At 53.9% G+C, this 18,363-nt stretch overlaps 6 protein-coding genes across 6 annotated transcripts; 2 read left to right on the forward strand and 4 right to left on the reverse strand.

Moving 5' to 3' along the window:
• Positions 1-830: 830 nt before the first annotated feature.
• NPL4 (nuclear protein localization protein 4) lies at positions 831-2,944 on the forward strand (the record flags this gene model as incomplete). Its single annotated transcript, XM_053187656.2, has 4 exons — positions 831-914; positions 968-1,092; positions 1,142-2,630; positions 2,678-2,944. The coding sequence occupies 4 exons, from the start codon at positions 831-833 to the stop codon at positions 2,942-2,944; spliced, it is 1,965 nt and encodes a 654-aa protein (XP_053055160.2).
• Positions 2,945-3,767: 823 nt separating this feature from the next.
• Positions 3,768-7,482, reverse strand: CPA2 (carbamoyl-phosphate synthase (glutamine-hydrolyzing) cpa2; the record flags this gene model as incomplete). The annotated part of the gene is made up of 4 exons (XM_053187655.2): positions 3,768-3,875; positions 3,940-5,317; positions 5,370-7,050; positions 7,143-7,482. 4 exons carry the CDS (start codon positions 7,480-7,482, stop codon positions 3,768-3,770), a joined length of 3,507 nt encoding a protein of 1,168 aa, XP_053055159.1.
• Positions 7,483-9,110: 1,628 nt separating this feature from the next.
• On the reverse strand, positions 9,111-10,708 carry FRS2 (Phenylalanyl-tRNA synthetase, beta subunit, cytoplasmic; the record flags this gene model as incomplete). Its single annotated transcript, XM_053187654.1, has 2 exons — positions 9,111-10,259; positions 10,313-10,708. 2 exons carry the CDS (start codon positions 10,706-10,708, stop codon positions 9,111-9,113), a joined length of 1,545 nt encoding a protein of 514 aa, XP_053055158.1.
• A 1,685-nt stretch (positions 10,709-12,393) lies between these two features.
• N0V96_002309 (uncharacterized protein) lies at positions 12,394-13,602 on the reverse strand (the record flags this gene model as incomplete). Its single annotated transcript, XM_053187653.1, has 1 exon — positions 12,394-13,602. The coding sequence occupies one exon, from the start codon at positions 13,600-13,602 to the stop codon at positions 12,394-12,396; it is 1,209 nt and encodes a 402-aa protein (XP_053055157.1).
• Positions 13,603-13,787: 185 nt separating this feature from the next.
• On the forward strand, positions 13,788-16,480 carry N0V96_002310 (uncharacterized protein; the record flags this gene model as incomplete). The annotated part of the gene is made up of 2 exons (XM_053187652.2): positions 13,788-13,793; positions 13,979-16,480. 2 exons carry the CDS (start codon positions 13,788-13,790, stop codon positions 16,478-16,480), a joined length of 2,508 nt encoding a protein of 835 aa, XP_053055156.2.
• A 95-nt stretch (positions 16,481-16,575) lies between these two features.
• Positions 16,576-17,670, reverse strand: N0V96_002311 (uncharacterized protein; the record flags this gene model as incomplete). Its single annotated transcript, XM_053187651.1, has 1 exon — positions 16,576-17,670. The coding sequence occupies one exon, from the start codon at positions 17,668-17,670 to the stop codon at positions 16,576-16,578; it is 1,095 nt and encodes a 364-aa protein (XP_053055155.1).
• Between the last annotated feature and the right edge of the window lie 693 nt (positions 17,671-18,363).

Consider the following 18,363-nt stretch of genomic DNA (forward strand, 5'->3'; position numbering starts at 1 on the left):
ATGTAGCGTGTCCAGTACTGTACCAAAGTGACAGGACAGCTTGCCGGTCGCATTGGACACTTTTTTGGCTGCCCACTGTAAGTCAAAGGCTGTCCCGCTGCTTTACTCCGCCCTGGACCTGAGCCCTTGCACCTTGGGTTTTCTAGCCCGAGTATTGATCGAAAGACTACGATTTATTGAGAAACTGACAATAGAGTAATCCAAAGAGACATTCGACATTCGTACCTTCCACAGTACAAGTATCTCTTCCCTTTTCCATGGTTCTTTGCGTGCTTGATGAAAGCAGCTGATAAAGCGGCAGCTTCGTAGACCAGGTACAAGGGTACAAAGAGACCTTAAGCAAGGCAAGTGTGGCTGCTTGTCCGGTCGCACCTTGCCTCTCAAGCCACCCTAGCAAGGCCGTTCTCAACTGCCCCTGCTTGTGTGGTGAATAAGCTATGCCAGGGGCCGCTGAAGGAACGTGCATCCCCTTCCCCTCCGTCGTTTTGCCGGTCCCACAATAAGGCACCACCTTTGATGACGCTGTTGCAAGCTGCGGCGATTCACCTTTAGGTTGGCCAAGTGGTACGCACTGGAGCTCTCACGAACCCATCCCATCCCACTAAGCAACGGCAAAAGCAAAAGCTGCCACAAACTCGAGCCTTCTTTCCACTCCCTTACCCTGCTACAACGTCTCTTTTTTCACACACCAGCTTCGAAACGACATATGCAAGGGCATGGGCGCTCTACTTTGAAATCAATTCTATAGATTTTCCTATTTAATCCTTATACCCCCGACCTTTCTTCGACATCGATCAAACCTTCCAGAGCTTCGATTTTCGTCATCCAAGATGCTTCTGAGACTTCGAGGGCCCGACGGCACGAGTCGTCTGAATATAGACGCAAACGACACCTTTGGACACCTGGGTAGTTTGGTATGAGAGCATTCTGTTCTTCAAGCTGTGCGAGATCCGACTGACCCTTCCAGTTGATTCCGAACCTTCCAGAGACCGTCGACCCAAACTCCATAACCCTTTCAAATGCACCCACAGGTGGCGATGCTAAGAATTTGGTCGAGATCGCCTCTTTCAAGGTTGGGCAGATCGGACTGAAGTAAGCCAGCGTCGAACCTCTAACCCGAGTACAATACTAATCTTCGCAGACACGGCGATCTCATCTTCATAAATTACAAGCTCAAGGATGGCCAAGCCAACGGTGACGCCAACGGCACTGAGGCAGCTTCTCACCCTCTGGCATCCTCAAACCGACTCAACGGCAAGCCCATTTTGCCGACCGAAAACTTGCCGATCGAACCCCCGTCCGTGACGTCGCCGTCCGAGAAAATCAAGAACCCCTGGGACGTGGTCAGGCAACATCCACTAGACGATCGATTAGACAAGAAGGATGGCAAGATTCCGAGAGGCCGCGACCACAAGATGTGCCGGCATGGACCGAAGGGCATGTGTGACTACTGCATGCCTCTGGATCCGTTCAACGCGAAGTACCTGGACGAGAAGAAGATCAAATACCTGTCGTTCCACTCGCATCTGCGGAAAATCAACTCTGCTACGAACAAACCTGAACTTGGGAGCTCTTATATCCCGCCCCTTGTAGAGCCTTACTTCAGAGTCAAGCGCGACTGTCCTTCGGGCCATCCTCAGTGGCCTGAAGGTATCTGCACCAAGTGCCAGCCGAGCGCCATCACCTTGCAGCCGCAGCCATTCCGTATGGTGGACCACGTGGAATTTTCGTCGCCTGCTATTATCGACACGTTCATCGACGCTTGGAGAAAGACGGGAGGTCAAAGATTGGGCATCTTGTATGGCCGGTACACAGAGTATGAGGTTGTACCTCTCGGCATCAAGGCTGTCGTCGAAGCCATTTATGAGCCGCCCCAGATCGATGAGGTGGATGGAGTGTCATTGAATGCGTGGGAGAACCAGAAGGATATTGACGAGGTCGCAAGGCTCTGCGGGCTACAGCAGGTCGGCGTCATTTTTACTGACCTTCTGGACGCTGGAGCAGGCGACGGATCAGTCGTTTGCAAGAGACACGCTGATTCGTACTTCCTGGCTTCGCAGGAAATCTGCTTCATCTCACGTTTACAGGCTCAGCACCCAAAGCCCACCAAGTGGAGCGATAGTGGCAAGTTTGGATCCAACTTCGTCACTTGTATCGTCTCGGGCAACGAGTCGGGAGAGATCTCTATCTCATCTTACCAGGCTTCCAATGACGCTGTGGAGATGGTCCGCGCCGATATTATTGAACCCTCAGCTGATCCCAACGTGATGCTGGTTCAAGAGGAAGAGGAAGACGACGGATCCACGAGCCGAACAAGATACATCCCCGAAGTTTTCTACCGTCGGATCAATGAGTACGGTGCCAACGTACAGGAGAACGCAAAGCCATCGTTCCCCGTGGAGTATCTCTTCGTGACCCTGACACACGGATTCCCGGATGAGTCCAAGCCTACTTTCACCCAACTAGGTTTCCCCGTCGAGAACCGCGAGTACCTGGGCGAAAGTCAAGAACACTCTGCGGCCGCTAGGATCCTCAAGTTCTCGGGCGGTCGGAAACCCGCCGAAGGTGGCTTGGAAATGTCTAACTTCCACCTGCTCACCTTTATTCGCCAGATGGGCATTCTATCCAAGGTGTGTTGTTCACGCTCATTTGGAAGCTTGTTACTTACATATTCTAGGACGAAGAATCGCTCTTATGCCGAGTTGCATCGCAACATGACCTGGCTGACAACTATCAGCTGCGATCTACTGAGGGCTGGAGGACTTTGCAGGCGATCCTGCAATCGACCGGTGAGCGAATCCCCAAGCGCCCACGGCAGTCCGAGGGCCATCCCGCTTCCAGTGAATTGCATGATCCATCTGGGCGCCAATCCAGGACCACAGAAGAACCCCTAGCTAAACGATTTGCTGCCTTCAGGCTGAACGAGCGTCGCCCACCTCGGTAAGCAGAGCAATTTCGTGAGATGTGCTCTGTGAATCCGTATGTTTGACGCAACTGGGTGTCATCAAGCGATGATGCGGACCCTAGCAAAAGTATCTCTCGAAACTCTTGAGAACTGCAGAAGGGAAATGGTTGGGGATGCATGCTCATGCAATTGGCCAAAGTTGACAGGCCTGGTGTTCGGGGATCAGGGAAGCACGTAATGGCATGGGAGGCACTTATCGTCCTTGGGCAGGTAGAAGCGATTAAAGGCACCTGTACCTTAGTCAACAGTTCCTCCGGACTAGAAGGGGCCTGGGTTCAAATAGGGAACCTAAACCAAACAGCCTGGTCTTCTAATCCAGTGTTTACAATCTTCAAGATTCAAACCAATTGACCTCAGGGTCTGCTTTGCTCTATACACCACCAAATTCCGAGCTCAAGGTGGCCAATCATGAAATCATGGTAATATACCTCATCACGCCGTCTGCCAGTTCTTGATAATATGAAGGCCCAGCGTGTACTAAGTTCCATTACCACGGTCATTGTCCAGAACCAGTTTCGAGATGAGGATACAGCAGGAGCATGGAAGTCACACCTGGAATGAAAGCAGAGGAAGAGAGGTTTTGTTTTAAACAAGTTCTTTTCTTTTTCAACTAGAAAAAAAAGGGGTAAAATAAAAACAAAGTTCCTTATTTTTTTAATCCACCCCCTTGCCAATATCACCATCGCCCTTCGCCGATTTCGAGGTCTTTGTTTTTTTTTGTTCGTAGAAACGACAACATTTCCGGCTAACCTAAAACTCCAAATTTTTTGAAAAATAAAGATGCCAATAAAGTTTGTGGTATTTACAAAGGCTTGCCGCCAAGGAAGTTGGACCACGGGCGAACTTCGGAGGGGATACCTTCCTTGCGGGGGAGCTTCTCGCTCATGCATTGAGCAAAGAGCATGGCAGTCTAAGTTCGTAAGTTAGCACATTTTCATCTTCCTGCTTCTGTCATGGTGATTTGGCGAACTTACCTTGGGCTCCATGAACAGAGGGACGCCAAAGTCGACGGCGTTGCGACGCATGACGTAGTCGACGTCCATGACGGTCTTGCCACGGGCCTGGGCCAGGTTGAAGACACCGCGGATGTCGTACTTTTGGAAGACCTCACGGAGGGCGCGCTTGTCCTCCTTGGGGAACTCAATGACCTCGACAGAGACCTTGCCCTTGGCGCTGGACTCGATGAACTGCTTCACCTCGTCATCGGCGGCGAACAGCTTGTAGCCCATGGGGGCGAGGTAGTTGACGACGGTGGGGAGCCACTCCTTGTTCAGCTCACCGCCGAAGAGGAGACCTTCACCGGGTTCGGGCATGCGGAAGTTCATGGTCGACTGCAGGGATGTCCAGTAGGCCTCGACGAGGTCCTTGCCGAAGCAAGCAATCTCACCGGTGGAGGCCATCTCGACGCCGAGGAAGGGGTCGGCACCGGCGAGACGGGTCCAGGAGAATTGGGGCACCTTGGTGGCGAGGTAGTCACGCTTGACGGCCATGAGGTCGACAGGCTTGGGGACGTCCTGGCCGACAAGAGCCTTGGTGGCCGCATCAATGAAGTTGGTGCCCAAGACCTTGCTGACGAAGGGGAATGAACGGGAGGCACGGAGGTTGCACTCAATGACCTTCAGCAGAGGCTCGCCGCCCTCAGGGTTATCGGCCTTGATGATCTGCATGTTGAAGGGACCGGTGATGCGCCACGCCTTGGCGACACGCTCAGCAATGTCCTTGACACGGTCCATGGTGGTCTGGTCAATGTTCGCGGGGGGAAGGACCAGGGTAGCATCTCCAGAGTGGACACCGGCCTGCTCAACGTGCTCAGAGACGGCGTGGAGGATCAGCTTGCCCTCAGATGCGACACCATCGACGTCGATCTCCTCAGCGCCCTCAATGAACTTGCTGATGACGACGGGGTGGTCGGGCGAGACGTTGGCCGCAGCCTCAAGCTTCTCCTTCAGGTCCTCCTGGCTGCGAATGACAGTCATGGCAGCACCAGACAGGACGTATGAGGGACGGACAAGGACAGGGTAGCCGACCTGGTCAGCGAAGGTCTCGGCCTCCTCGACGGAGGTAAGTTCCTTCCACGCGGGCTGATCGATTCCGATGCTGTCGAGAATCTCGGAGAACTTCTGTCTGTCCTCGGCCTTGTCGATATCCTTGGGGTCAGTGCCGAGAACCTTGGCTCCGCCAGTCTCCTGCAGACGGAGAGCGATGTTCTGGGGCAGCTGGCCACCGACAGACACAACGACGCCCGAAGCGCTCTCGAGCTCGTAGATATCCATCACACGCTCGTAGCTCAACTCCTCAAAGTAAAGCTTATCAGCAGTATCGAAATCCGTGCTGTAGGTCTCGGGGTTGAAGCTAGTTGCTTTATTAGTACTTAGCATTTCGTGGTTGAATCCTTGAGACTTACTTGATCATCACGGTCTTGTGGCCCATCTGGCGCAGAGCCTGGGTAGCGCTCACAGCACACCAATCGAACTCAACGGAGCTACCGATACGGTAGACACCGCTACCAAGGACGATGGTGCCCTTGTCCTCGAAGGTGACATCGTGGGAGGAGGCGTTGTAGGTGGTGTACAGGTAGTTGGTGTCGGCAGGGAACTCAGCAGCGAGGGTATCGATCTTCTTAACCCAGGGGCGGATGCCGAAGGCAAGACGAGCAGCGCGTGCCTGGTCCTCAGTGCTTCCAGTAGCAAGAGCAATCTGGCGATCAGAGAAACCTAGCTTCTTGGCCTTGGTGATCTGGTCCTTCTTCAGGTTCTCCAGACCACCAGCCGCCTCGAGCTCGCGTTGGCAGTCGACAAGGTTCTGCAGCTTGTACAAGAACCACTTGTCAATCTTGGTCAGGTCGTGAACCTTCTCAACTGAGTAGTTCTCGTGGAGCATGGCCTGACCAACAGCGAGCCAGCGGCGGTCAGTGGGGTTCTGGAGCTCGAAGTCCAAGTCCTCGAACTTGTCACCCTGGAAGCCGACAAACTTGGGGTCAACCTGACGAATGGCCTTCTGGAAAGACTCCTCGAAGGTTCTACCGATAGCCATAACCTCACCGACAGACTTCATGGCACTGCCAATGTCGCGCTTGACGTGCTGGAACTTGGAAAGATCCCAGCGGGGAATCTTGGTGACGATGTAGTCGAGGGACGGCTCAAAGTTGGCAGTCGTGGTCTTGGTGACCGCGTTGGGGAGCTCGGGGAGGCTGTGGCCCAGGCCGATCTTGGCAGCAGTGTACGCAAGAGGGTATCCGGTGGCCTTGGAGGCCAAAGCAGAAGAACGAGAAAGACGGGCGTTGACCTCAATGACACGGTAATCAAGGCCGTCGGGCTGGAGCGCGTATTGGACATTGCACTCTCCGACGACACCAAGATGACGGACAATCTTGATGGCGGCAGATCGCAGCATGTGGTACTCCTCATCGCTCAGAGTCTGACTAGGAGCAACGACAATACTGTCTCCGGTGTGAATCCCCAAGGGGTCAAAGTTCTCCATGTTGCAAACAGTGATGCAGTTGTTGTTTGCGTCACGGACAACTTCGTACTCGACTTCCTTCCAGCCCTTCAGGGACTTCTCGACCAGAATCTGGGGGGACAGGGTGAGGGAGCGGGCAGCCATGTTGCGAAGCTCCTCCTCGTTGTTTGCGAAGCCAGATCCCAAGCCACCAAGCGCGTAGGCGGCACGAACAATAATGGGGTATCCGACCTTCTCGGCAGCGTCGAGAGCCTCCTCGATAGTGCCAACGGCGATCGACTTGGCGATAGGGATGTCGATCTCGCCCAGGGCCTTGGCGAAAAGGTCACGATCCTCACTGGTCTCGAGGGTCTTGACGCTGGTTCCGAGGACCTTGACTCCGTACTTCTCAAAGAGACCCAGGCGCTGCATCTGAACACCTAAGTTCAGGGCGGTCTGGCCACCGAAAGACAGGAAGATGCCATCGGGCTTCTCCTTCTCGATGACATACGTCACGTACTCCGGCGTGACGGGGAGGTAGTAGACCTCATCGGCGAGCGAGTGGTTGGTCTGGATGGTGGCAATGTTCGGGTTAATGAGGACAGACTTGACGCCGGCCTCCTTTAGAGCCTTCAGAGCCTGTGATCCTTTACGAAGAGTCGTGTTAGCCAGAAAGCTCCTTGGTGTCTGTGACTCATTCTCTACACTTGTTGCGCGCGAGTTTGGCAAATAAACGAACCTGAGTAGTCAAACTCTCCAGCCTGGCCAATGGCAAGACCACCACTGCCAATAACGAGCACCTTCTTGACATCGACGCCCGCTGAGGGCTTGATCACACCGCTCTCAAGATAAGCCTTGGGATTCGGCGCAGATTGCGCGGCACTGGGACGAAGTGCGCTCGCGGTAAAGAGGCGCTTCTGAAGCAGCTTAGCACTGCTGTTCTGGAGTTGGGCTCTGGCCAGGCCGTTGGAGGCGGCGAGGGTGAAGTTGCGACCGGTCAGAGCAGTAGGGACTCGGCGACCATGTCGGAGGACAGCCGGAGCTCGACCTGCCAAAGAACTTGACATGGCCGACGGCATTGTGGAGGATTCAAGGGATCAATGCGACAAAGACCTTGGGGAAGAGAGAGAATACTCGAGGTCAGAGCCAATTGAATGGTTTTTGGACCAAGAGAGAAGAGGTATTATGGCCGCCGGGGAGGGAAGGTTTGTGACTCTTCCGTGAGCTTTGTTAGAGTTGTGGGGAGGGAAGATGGTCGCAGCGGTCTTCGTCTTCAGCGACAAAAGGCGGTCCGAATTGTGATAAGATAAGGAAATTTTTCTCTCAGCGGTTGTTGAATTGGCCGATCGGGGGGGGCCCAACAATGGCTCAGGACGCTAACTGGGGTAATATCACATCCGTCTCTTTCCTCAAGGCCCCGTCTGCTGCCCCGTCTACTGCGCCAGGGACCACTTGGGCGCCGTTATCGCAAGTTTCTGCGTCACCGCAGTGACTGTACACACCCTCGCACATCCATCTCTCTCGCTGAGGGACCACCCTAGTGCCTCCCGCCCTCACCTCTAATGAGCGAGGCTTGGGATTTGGCGAAAATTTCTGACAGTGCAGGTACTGAACAAGGTTTTACAGCGTTGTCAAAACTCTCAGCAACGCATTCTCGTCTGTAACGGTCAGATGCCCCGAGCCGTTCCCCGGCTTCTCTGTATGCGTAAGGTGAGAGAGTATTTGAAGCTGGTGGTTCGCCCACTGGTTCGTCCCAGCCGACTCGAGCTTTGTGCATACCTTACCAACTTTCCTGCGTGTCTGCGGAGGCAGGTAGCCCTGAGCTCAAGGTGCCCAGACATTACTAGCAGCTTGGACAATATGCACTGTTGAGTCACGGAAACAAACTCTTTTGGGATGAAAATAATGCTCCATGTACGTATCGGTAGGGTACCCTATGATTGACTCAATTGAGACGGTTGGAGACCCATGGGGACTTGCCTATATTCCCCGGGGCGTGCTCCAGCTGATCCAGTCAATCTGGCAAGGACTGTCGACTCTGGAGCCCTGGAGGTCTTCAGTGACTCACGGCGCTCGCTCGCTCGTTCGCTCCTTGCCGTGTGCCGGGCGGCATCCCGTCCGGCTTCTGCTTTCACTGAGGTGCTCAGTGAGTCTCACACCCGTGCCAGAGTCGAATTGCATGCACCTTTTGGTCCTGAGTGAGGGCCCGAGCTTCTTACCATTTGGGATGCGATCTGACGTTTGGCCTAACCAACCCCGCTACATCTGGCATTTGCCCCGCCTTTAGCATTCAGTGCCGGGGAGTCGCCAGCTTTTCTTCTCAACCATTGGCCAATACCTCAACTACAGTCCGAGCAAATGCCGCTGAACGACTCGGAGGCAGCCGAATCGGTCATGGCGCCGATGACACCAATGATACCGATGTGGGATGTCAAAATCTATCATGAGGATCACCTGTCGACCCTTGCTAGACGTTGATAGCTCATTTAAATCGTCCACCTACGAAAGAGTAGCCGTGGGGCAGCTGAATCTCACGATCCTCGATGGGACAGGCATGAGTCTTGACGCACCCTGGTAACCTCATGGTTGACAGTTTGACAATACGACCTTTCAAAACGTGATTGGTATTCCATTCGCCAACATATGCCAGCCCAAGCTCATCTCATGTAAGTCGTGTCCCTTTTTCTACTTTCCCACGCCGAATCTTCTAGTTTTTGTCAAGTCTTACTGCCGGGTTTCTCTCGATGAAGTTCAAATCCACCTTGTGTCCCAACAGCTCACGAATGTTGGAGATGCCGTACTTGATCATAGTCGGTCTCTCCAAGCTCAAACCCCAACCGTATACTCTCAAGTCCTTGGGCAGACCCATTGCCTCGAGCATCTCCGGTCTGAACATGCCACTGTTACCGATTTCGACAAGCTTGTTCAAGCCCTTGTGGAAGCTGAAAATCTCCATACTCGGCTCCGTGTAAGGGTTGTAAGCCGGCTTGAACTTGATGTCTGTGATACCCATCTTGTTAAAGAAGATCTCCATGAACTCCATCAAGCCTCCCAGTGTCAGTCCATAATCCGCAATGACACCCTCGACCTGGTGGAACTCAGCAAGATGCGTGGCGTCGACACTCTCGTTACGGAACACTCTGTCGATGGAGAAGTAACGGGCCGGAGGAGGTCTGCCGTCCGGTCCCTTTCTGGAAGCCAACTGGTGAAGTACTGCCGTGGAGATGGCTGTCGTGTGCGTGCGAAGAACAAGCCTCTGAGCCTCGTCCGCAGCCCAGGGGTAACGGTATCCGATTGAGCCAAACTTGCCATCCTGGTGGACCTCCTTGACGTTGTCCCAGTACGTCTTGTAATCCTTCTTGTCGTCTTCCGACTCGGGGCCAGGCTTGTCCGCAACCTTGGGATCCGAGATGTAGAAAGTGTCCTGGAGATCTCTCGCGGGATGTTGTTGGGGCACGAAAAGGGCGTCGAAGTTCCAGAATCCAGACTCGACGAATTTGTCGGTAGGCATCTCCTCGAAGCCCATCTCGAAGAAGATTTGACGGAACTCGTGGCGGACCTTGTTCAAGGGGTGCAGCGCGCCAGAGTTCTGGTCGGATCCAAGAGCCTTGAAGTTGTATGGCTTGAAGTTGGCAGTCTTCCATGAGCCAGAAGCAATCATGTCAGCCGTCAAGTCCGTCTCCTCCTTCTTGATTTCCAACGCGAACTCAGGTCCCTTCTGGATTTTGTATGCGATGACCTTCTGGGTCTTAATGAGCTTGCGCTTCTTCAAGTCGGTGATGATCTTGGGTTCGTGGGTCTTTGTCTCCAGGATCTGCTTCAGTTGAGCCTGGGTAACGTCTTGAATCGAGTCGGCCTACGCACACAGTATTAGCATGTATTGGTGACATTTGAGGCAGGCAAACATACAGTTGCAATTAGCTTGCCATCGCCACCTTTCGTGATCCACTTCTCCTTGAAGGCCTTGCCTTGGCCGACCTTCGTCACATTCTTGTCTCCCACAGCAGCCTCAAGCTCTTGAACCGTTAACCCCTCCAAGGCTCTCCGGACCGCTTCGAAGACACGAGCTTCGTGGCTGCCATGCTCGGCGATTTGCTTGCCCTCAGCCTCAAGAACGGCTTCCTCCCGGTCAATTGACTCGTATGTCACCATGGAACGACTGGCAAGGCGGTCCAGTGCGGCCTTGACGTCCGTGAAGTGGAACTCTGGGAAGTGCTCGGCAGACAGGATGGGATCCTTCTGGGACAAAGCCAAAAGGATCTGGGATGTGAGGTCCCCGGAGGGACCGTTGCTTGCCGTCGCCATGATTTCGTGCGTTGTTGTCTGGGTATGTGGCTTGCACGTCGAGATGTCGATTGTCGATATTCGGCTCGTTGAGTCAGAGGGGCACTTGTAAATTAGGCGGCAACCCCTGGCAGAAATTTGGCCGCCGCGAATGTCGAATCGGAGGGGAGTGTGGACCCTGCGCGGGATGGATGGAGGGGTACTCGTATCAAAGATTCTCCTGTTCCGATATCAGAAGGTGCCCGCGCCAGTGGGTCTAGCTCCTGAGCTTACCGCGTCGGGTCGGGGACAGCTTGCCTAAGGTACCTTCCATTCCTCAAGCTGTGGCGTCACTCTTGCTATCCCTGCAGCTGGCTTCGGCCGGCTTTTATCCACATCTGTTCGCATCACGGTCCCAACGGTCGGGAATATCTTCATTCATGCTTTTATCTTGACAGCCAACTCCACCTTCCCTAGCCCTCTCATTTGCCAACCTGCTGGACTATGTGAAGCGTCGCACTTGTCGCCACGCTGCAGGAATCTCCGCCGACACAAATGAGGCCAACGAGCTATGGTCGATGATGCCGCGCCAGACACCCTGCCAGGCCGATCAATCCCTCTCGGGAACGACCAGGAGGATGGCAGAGGGGATCCAGAACCTTCAAATCGCGCCGATGATGCAGAAGCTAGAGGTTCTAGAAGAAGGCGACGGCGGAAACATCGAAAGATCAATCCCGGCCTTGCAAAGAAATTCGACTTCTTGACCCAATTACTGCGGAATCTCGACTCCCTAGTATACGCAGAGCTATGCACATTATACTATATGGAGTATGCCACACTCTCCTTCTTGTTCTTCGTCATCTCATATTCTGACAAGTATGCAGGTGCTCCATCTTCCGCTTTGCAGTTCGCGTTTATGGACAACACCACTGGCTTACACCCAAGCCTGACGACTACCCATTGACTATGGCGGCGGCCCGGTCACAAGTTATATCGGTGTTTGTCCCGAACTTGCTCTGTGTCTTGCTACATATTTTTGCATCCCTACCTGCAGCTGGCGAAGCTGCGCGTGGTTATCTTCATGGCGGTGTCATCGTCGACTTCATCGGGCAGAAACCACCAACCTCGAGGCTTACTTTTCTGGCTCTCGACTGTATCATACTAGCTGTGCAGTGTCTCATGCTAGCTGTCCATGCCGAGCGAGAGAGACTACGACCCATTGTACGGCCACTGTTATTCCGCTTGCCCCCAGCACTAGAAGAGACGATCGGTCTATCTACTCAAGACCACGACGCCGAAGAGCGGGGGGGTGTTGAGAGATGCACCTGGACTGGACATGGAAGGCGCAGACAGCGTGGAGCTCCAGCCTCTAAGGCCCAACGGCGATGCTGAAAATGACCAGGAGCCTTCACGAAGGAGGTCCTCAAGACGACGCTCGTCCTCGAATGCAGCCAGTGGGATGCATTTATTCGACGTCCTCAGTTCAGGGAACGGCGATTTAGGAGATTTCCACATATCTCACACTATTAGACACGCTACCACTGATTACTGGGGAGCGGCAGGTCACTCGCTTCAAACCCTGGGTTATACTGCGACATTGACGAGACTGTCCGCGATGAGGAGGATGCCACAGCTAGAACGCAGCCAGAGGAATCAGAGGTAGTCTAGATGGTATCATGATATCCAATGGCAATTGATCTTCAATTGTGCCGCCGCATTCTGGTATCTTAAGCAATTTTGCGACCAACATTACCAACACCGCTTCCCTTGACCGAAACAAGTATGTCGTTCGACTCATCGTCTTCGACGTCCCTTAAACCCCAACTACTCGCGCCGAATGTCCGCAAGTCCCGCGCGAGTCCAACCATCTCTTCTGTTCCAATGACATCTCTTCCTATCCTTAGTCTGCCCACATCTTCAGATCCCATAGCCATCAACGTCATGACAGTGCTGGCTGATGTTTTGCTGACACATCCACCTTGCGCAATGGTTTCCAGCAGTTGATAGGCACAATTCTTTCCGATATCTTCGGGCACCACGCCGCCCACAGGTGGCGCTACCACATCTGCCGAGTAGAGAACCCCGACAGAGCTCGATTCTGCCACCAAACTAAGACCGAAACCGATGCCAGTTCGTGTCTTTGACTTGTCGGCCGCCGTGATTAGTGGCGCTGTGTCGTACTGCGCTGCGATGTGAATATCTGAAACCAGAGCATTCAAAACCTCTCTTGCCGAGTGAATCATTCTGCTGTTGTTGGACGCTGAGACTCCCGTGCAGTATGCGACTCCTCGTATCCTCCTTATTTTGCCGGGATTGCGGTTCAGATGCAATGTTTTCGGGAGACGAACCTGACTTGCGAACCGGAGCTCCACAACACCACCACCACCTCTACCATTCTTTCCAGGACAGGATCGTGACAGCACTCTCAGCTCAATTCGTGCAGGCGGGATACCGAAGAGACCAAAGAGGGGTAGGATGGCTGTACGGAAAGAGTCGACAGAGATGTCGCCGGTCTCAGTCGCAGAGGTGATGACACCCGGGCCAGTGAATCGAATGTTGACGTGTGCCTTCGAGAATGGCGCGAGGAGGCAGATTGGGAGGAGGAAGTAGGTAACACCGCGATTGTTGTTCGCGGGGAGGTTGTGCTCGATGACATCGCCGTCGGATGCGCCAAAGCCGGCCATCGTTCCAGTGATCAAACCGGGGTGGTACGTGATGGTCGTACCCGTGTACGAGATTTGCATAGAGCTGCCATTGGTGACGGCTTCAAGTAGACGGAGGAATGAAATCTCGTGCGGCGCAAGACCGGGGTGTGTCGGCGACGAGCTGCGAATTTTGGAAATGTGAACAGGCCGACCAGTCAGAGTTGATATTATTAGTCGCTGCGCAAAGGACCTGTGTCCTGTGAACCGCAGGTACTCGGGAGCGGAAGCCATTTTGCCGTGGATCGTTTGGTGCTGGTGATATCAACGGCCCGAAAAAAAAGAGTAGACGAAGGTGGGATCTAGAAAATTATCTTTTTCTGCCGGGATGTGCCGCCGATTCAGTCTCAAGTAGTAGGCGGTAAAGGGAATTGGGACGTCTCTGATAAGATAAGCTCTCAATGATTCGCGACGTGCAGATGCAGGTGCACCTAGGTTCAGGGTCCATCAAAAAATCTGACCCGTTTCTCTACCTGCCATGAGCTTCCTCTCTACTTGAAGCCACTCATTTTCTTCGCTTTCTCCTTCATGTTGACCAACTTCGCCTCTCCTTATGTCTCATAGAACTCTTTTTCGTGACATAGCATGTCGAAACACATTCATTTGCCAGTCATGCCAGTCAACTTTGGGCTCTTCTGCCCCGCCGCCATGGGCCATTCGACATAGCTCCCGTATTGCTCAACTGGGAGTCAAGCCTCGACCAGGTGCTCAGAACACACTGCGCAAACCTTCACCGACGCCATCCACCCAGACCGATGCCGATCCGAGCAGAGCAGCCGCCGACCTTCTCAAGGAACTGATGCAAAAAAGAACCGACGAGCCTATCATAAAGTTCTTCGAGAAGGGTGAGTCCGGCCAGATTGAGCGGCTGGGGGACGAGGATGCTTTCAGAGAATCTATGGGTGGCGTAGACGATCTGAAGAAGGAGCTGAACCAGACTTTTGCGGCTAATATGCGGCGCACGCTCTCTCGTTTTCAGAATGAGGGCGGCTTGGGTGCTTTGGGAATCAGCGACGTCGACTCGATTGCGAAAGATTTCGAAGACAAGCTCGGCGACGCCAGCAATCCCGAAGACACATTGGAGAGCTTGAACGCATATATCAAAGACTTAGAAAGCCAATTCGAGGCAAGAGGGTTCGACGTCAGCCAATTCGATTACAAGAACCATGCAGCAACACTGGGCGTCATACAGGCGACTGCTCGCGTGGACCCCTCACAACGAAGGAAGCACCCCCCGATCCCGCAGATTCCCGAGAAAGTATGGAGCTTCAACCAGCGAAAACGAATAGTACGGTTAAATACGCTCCTCTATCGAACGACTAAAGAGATGCGACGAGGTGACGATGTGACGGCAAAGACTGCCCAGACGGTGTGGAAGACTTATGGCGCGGCGAGGCAATCTCTAGCAAAGGCTTGGGCGCATGTTCCTCAAGATGTATGGAACCTCCTGTGGGACATTCTGTCGCTGGACGATGCCAAAAACCCAAGCCGCCTCACATATCTTTCGCTGCTAGCAAGAGACATGAGCGAGGCGAAGGTTGCTTTGAGCCCTTCGCAACAGCTGGTCACAGTCGAAGCCATGTTTGTGGACGGATGGGAGACCAAGGCCATCGATAACTGGAAGCGATGTATGTCTACCCTTGGAGACAGTGGCGCAGATACCTTCAAGGAATTTTGGGAGCTTGGAGTGCGCATGTTCTGCCAACAAGGTGATCTTGTGCAAGGAGAGCGCGCGGTGAACAAGCTGCTCGAGCGCCAACTCGATCCACGCATTCTGTTGCCGTACATTAGGAGCTGTTCAACAAATCCGAACGCAGAGCCAAGGATAAAAGCCTGGGACGCATACCGTCGAATGAGGGACCTTCTTGGCTCTTCGATGGGGCTTGAGGACTACGACCAGGTAATTTCCTTCTTCCTGACGACTGGACAAACGGAATACGCTCTGCAAGCATTCGTCGATATGATGAGCTCTAGTACAATTGAGCTGAGTGGACGAGACCGATTGCCTTCTCAAATCGGCAACAAGTTCTTCTTTGGCAAGTGGCTGAAACGACTTATCGGCGCTGGAGACCTCGATGGAGCGCATAGTGTCTTCGAATTCATGCGCTTCAAGGGCATCGAGGCGGCCAGCATTCAGGTGAATGGGCTCATCGGTGCCTGGCAAAGATCAGGTGGCGCCGACAACTTGGAAAAGGCGGACAAGTTGGCATGGCAAATGATCAATGCCCGCGTGGAATTTGTCGAGAACCGTCGTCGACTTTCAACCATGGAAGGACCCGTTCGTACAGTCGAAGTGTCTGTGAAATCTCATACGGCTGCCATGCCCAAGGCCACGCTTGAAACATTTTCTCTACTTGCGGAGAATTATCGTCTTCGAAGCCTTCACGGCGAACTAGCGAAGTTGTGGGACGCCTTCAGAGAAGCAGAAATCAGCCCGGACGCCTTCATGATGAACCAGCTGCTGGAATCCCACTCACAGAACGGCAACGTCTCTGAAGCTCGCCAGCTTTACCAGACTCTCGTGTATGAACGTCAGGTCAAGCCTGATCCCTACACGTTTATGGCATTGTGGAAGATGCTTGGTGCCAACCGTCTGCACAATATTGCAGGCGACGAGCTTGTCAACGAAACCAGAATCACACGCGAGACTTTTGCCGAAATGGTTCGCTTCGCGTCCGTATTCAAACCAGACGGTCTCGACGGCCAAATCGCAAGGAAGATCCTCCACACATTCCGCCGGCTAAAGGACAAAATCGGCATCGTCATTGCCCTTCAAGCTTTCAAAGCTGTCTTCGACTTCACTCCGCCCGAGGTGTTGGCCCTCGAGATGATGATGGAGACTACGAGTCTTGCTTGGGAGACGACGCAGGCGCGACAGAAGCTTCGCCTCATTAAGCGCAAGATCGATTCGCATGTCGAAACCCGACAGAAGTCCATCGGAGGATCTCTGACTCTTGACGAGATGACGCTCAAGCAGCGTGGCGAGGAGTACTCGTCCTACTTGCAGACGGCGTACATGCAAGAAGCTGGTGAGCTGGCGAACGGCCAGGTATCGATGGTGGCCAAAGAGATGGGCGTGTACGATATATTGGCACGTAAAGGAAGGGGCTAGACGCCGCAAATCCTCTCTGTAATATCAAGATGTAGATATTGTACACTATAATGACACTCAATACTATGATACCATGCAGGCAATCCTATACCCACTTAGTCGTGATCCTCTTCCGTGACACCAGGACATCCCTCCATCTCATCGTCCGGATACGTATACTTGCACCAGAAACAGTACCGATGCTCCCTCCTCAGATACTCCACCAGCCGCCGCAGCTTCTCAGCGTCCTCCAGCTCGTTGAACTCGTCAAGCTCGGGATCGTCCTCGTCCAGGTCTTCCGCGGTGACGTAAACAATCTGCTTCTTGCCCAGCGCCGTGCGGTCGTCGGCATCCTCGTCGTCGTCTTCGTACGTCGGCAGCCGCGACAGGCTCTGCTCCAGATCATACCTCATTCTGCGGTCCCGCTCCTTTTCCTCGCGGTGGCGGACGAGGCCCCTCCAGAGGACGTTGATCGACTTGAGCGGTCTCGACGCCGCACCGGACGCTCGCGTCTTCTTCTTCTTCGTCTTGTCCTTCTTGCCATCTCCCTCGTCGTGACGACTTGTGCTGTCCTCTGCTGCCCCACCGACAACCAGCAACCCAGCCTCCTCCTCAACCTCCTTCTCCTCCGCCATCCTCTCCGAAACCCGCTGCGCCGCAAAAACCTGCGCCTGCACCCTCGCCGCCTCCCTCTCCATCCTCACCCGGTCCCGGTACTCCAACGGATCGACCCGCACCCTCTTGCCCTCCCTCACCTCCTCCTCAATCTTCTCCGCCGCCTCCCTCATCTTGCGCTTCCTCTCGCTCTCCATCCCGATACCGCCCCGGTCCGCCTTGACCTCGACGGCAATCGGCTCCGTCCTCGCGCCATTGCCAGTCCCAGCGCCATCACTACCACCACCACCATTCGCCGCCCCAGCACCTAGCGCGCTTCCCGCCTTGAAGCCCATCTTGGCCATCATGGCCAACCCCTTACTCTTCTTGGCGGCCGCCGTCTCGAGGAGGGAGCGCGAGAGCGCCTTTTCGCGCGCCGCTTCCTCCTCGGCCGCGAGCTCCTCCTTGGACTTGGGCCGGCCGCGGATCTCACCTTCGCGCTTGAGGCGCTGGCGGCGCTGGAGAGAGGTTTCTGGTTGGGATTTTGCTTTGGTGGAGGTGGCTGGTTCGTCAAAGGTCATGTTCATGTAGTCGTCTTCATCGTCGGAGGCTGCCATGGCTTGCTGGATGGTGTGGACGTGCACTACGGGCCCGTCCACCTGGAGTTTTGTTTAGGTGAGATTCGGTTTTTGAACGCAGAGCTTTCGCGTTCTAGGTATTGGGCTTGTTGAACGGTGTGAGTGAAGCCGTGTAAGCGTGGTCAGGGTGGTTCTTCAGTGTTATGAGGCGCAGGGTTGGTGTGTTGAATACAGGTCTTGTAAGCTGGCAAATTCAAGGTTGATAAATGTTGGGCGAACCTCGAGTCGTTCTACTGGGGCGACTATTCAGGAAAACGTGTGTGATATTGGCGGCAATTTGGCCTTGAATCGCAACTTTGAAGTTGAAGGATGTTAAAAGAGCCTGTTGATGCACGTTCTGGGGTAGGGTGGGACCGATGTCAGCTGTCAGGACGGGCAGTCAAAGGATGGTGGGAATACCACTAGTTACACTGTACAAACGCATTTTAAGCGGACAAGTTCGATTCACCTCACAAATCCGCACAATGGAATCACAGATGCTGATGTTTCCGGGCTTCGTAATAGTGCTGCGTGGGCACGCTGACTGATTCGTTTGGGTATGGATTCTTTATTGATGGCCCTTTGCCTAATCATATATATGAAGCCACGAATGAGCTCTCCACCCCTCTACCTCTACTGGTATTGAATACAAAAAAGGGAATAAACTATGCCGAAAAGCAACCATCAACTTTT

The sequence above is a fragment of the Colletotrichum fioriniae genome (assembly GCF_027942845.1).
Source record: "Colletotrichum fioriniae strain IMI 355084 chromosome Unknown scaffold_2, whole genome shotgun sequence".
Lineage (NCBI taxonomy): Eukaryota > Fungi > Ascomycota > Sordariomycetes > Glomerellales > Glomerellaceae > Colletotrichum > Colletotrichum fioriniae.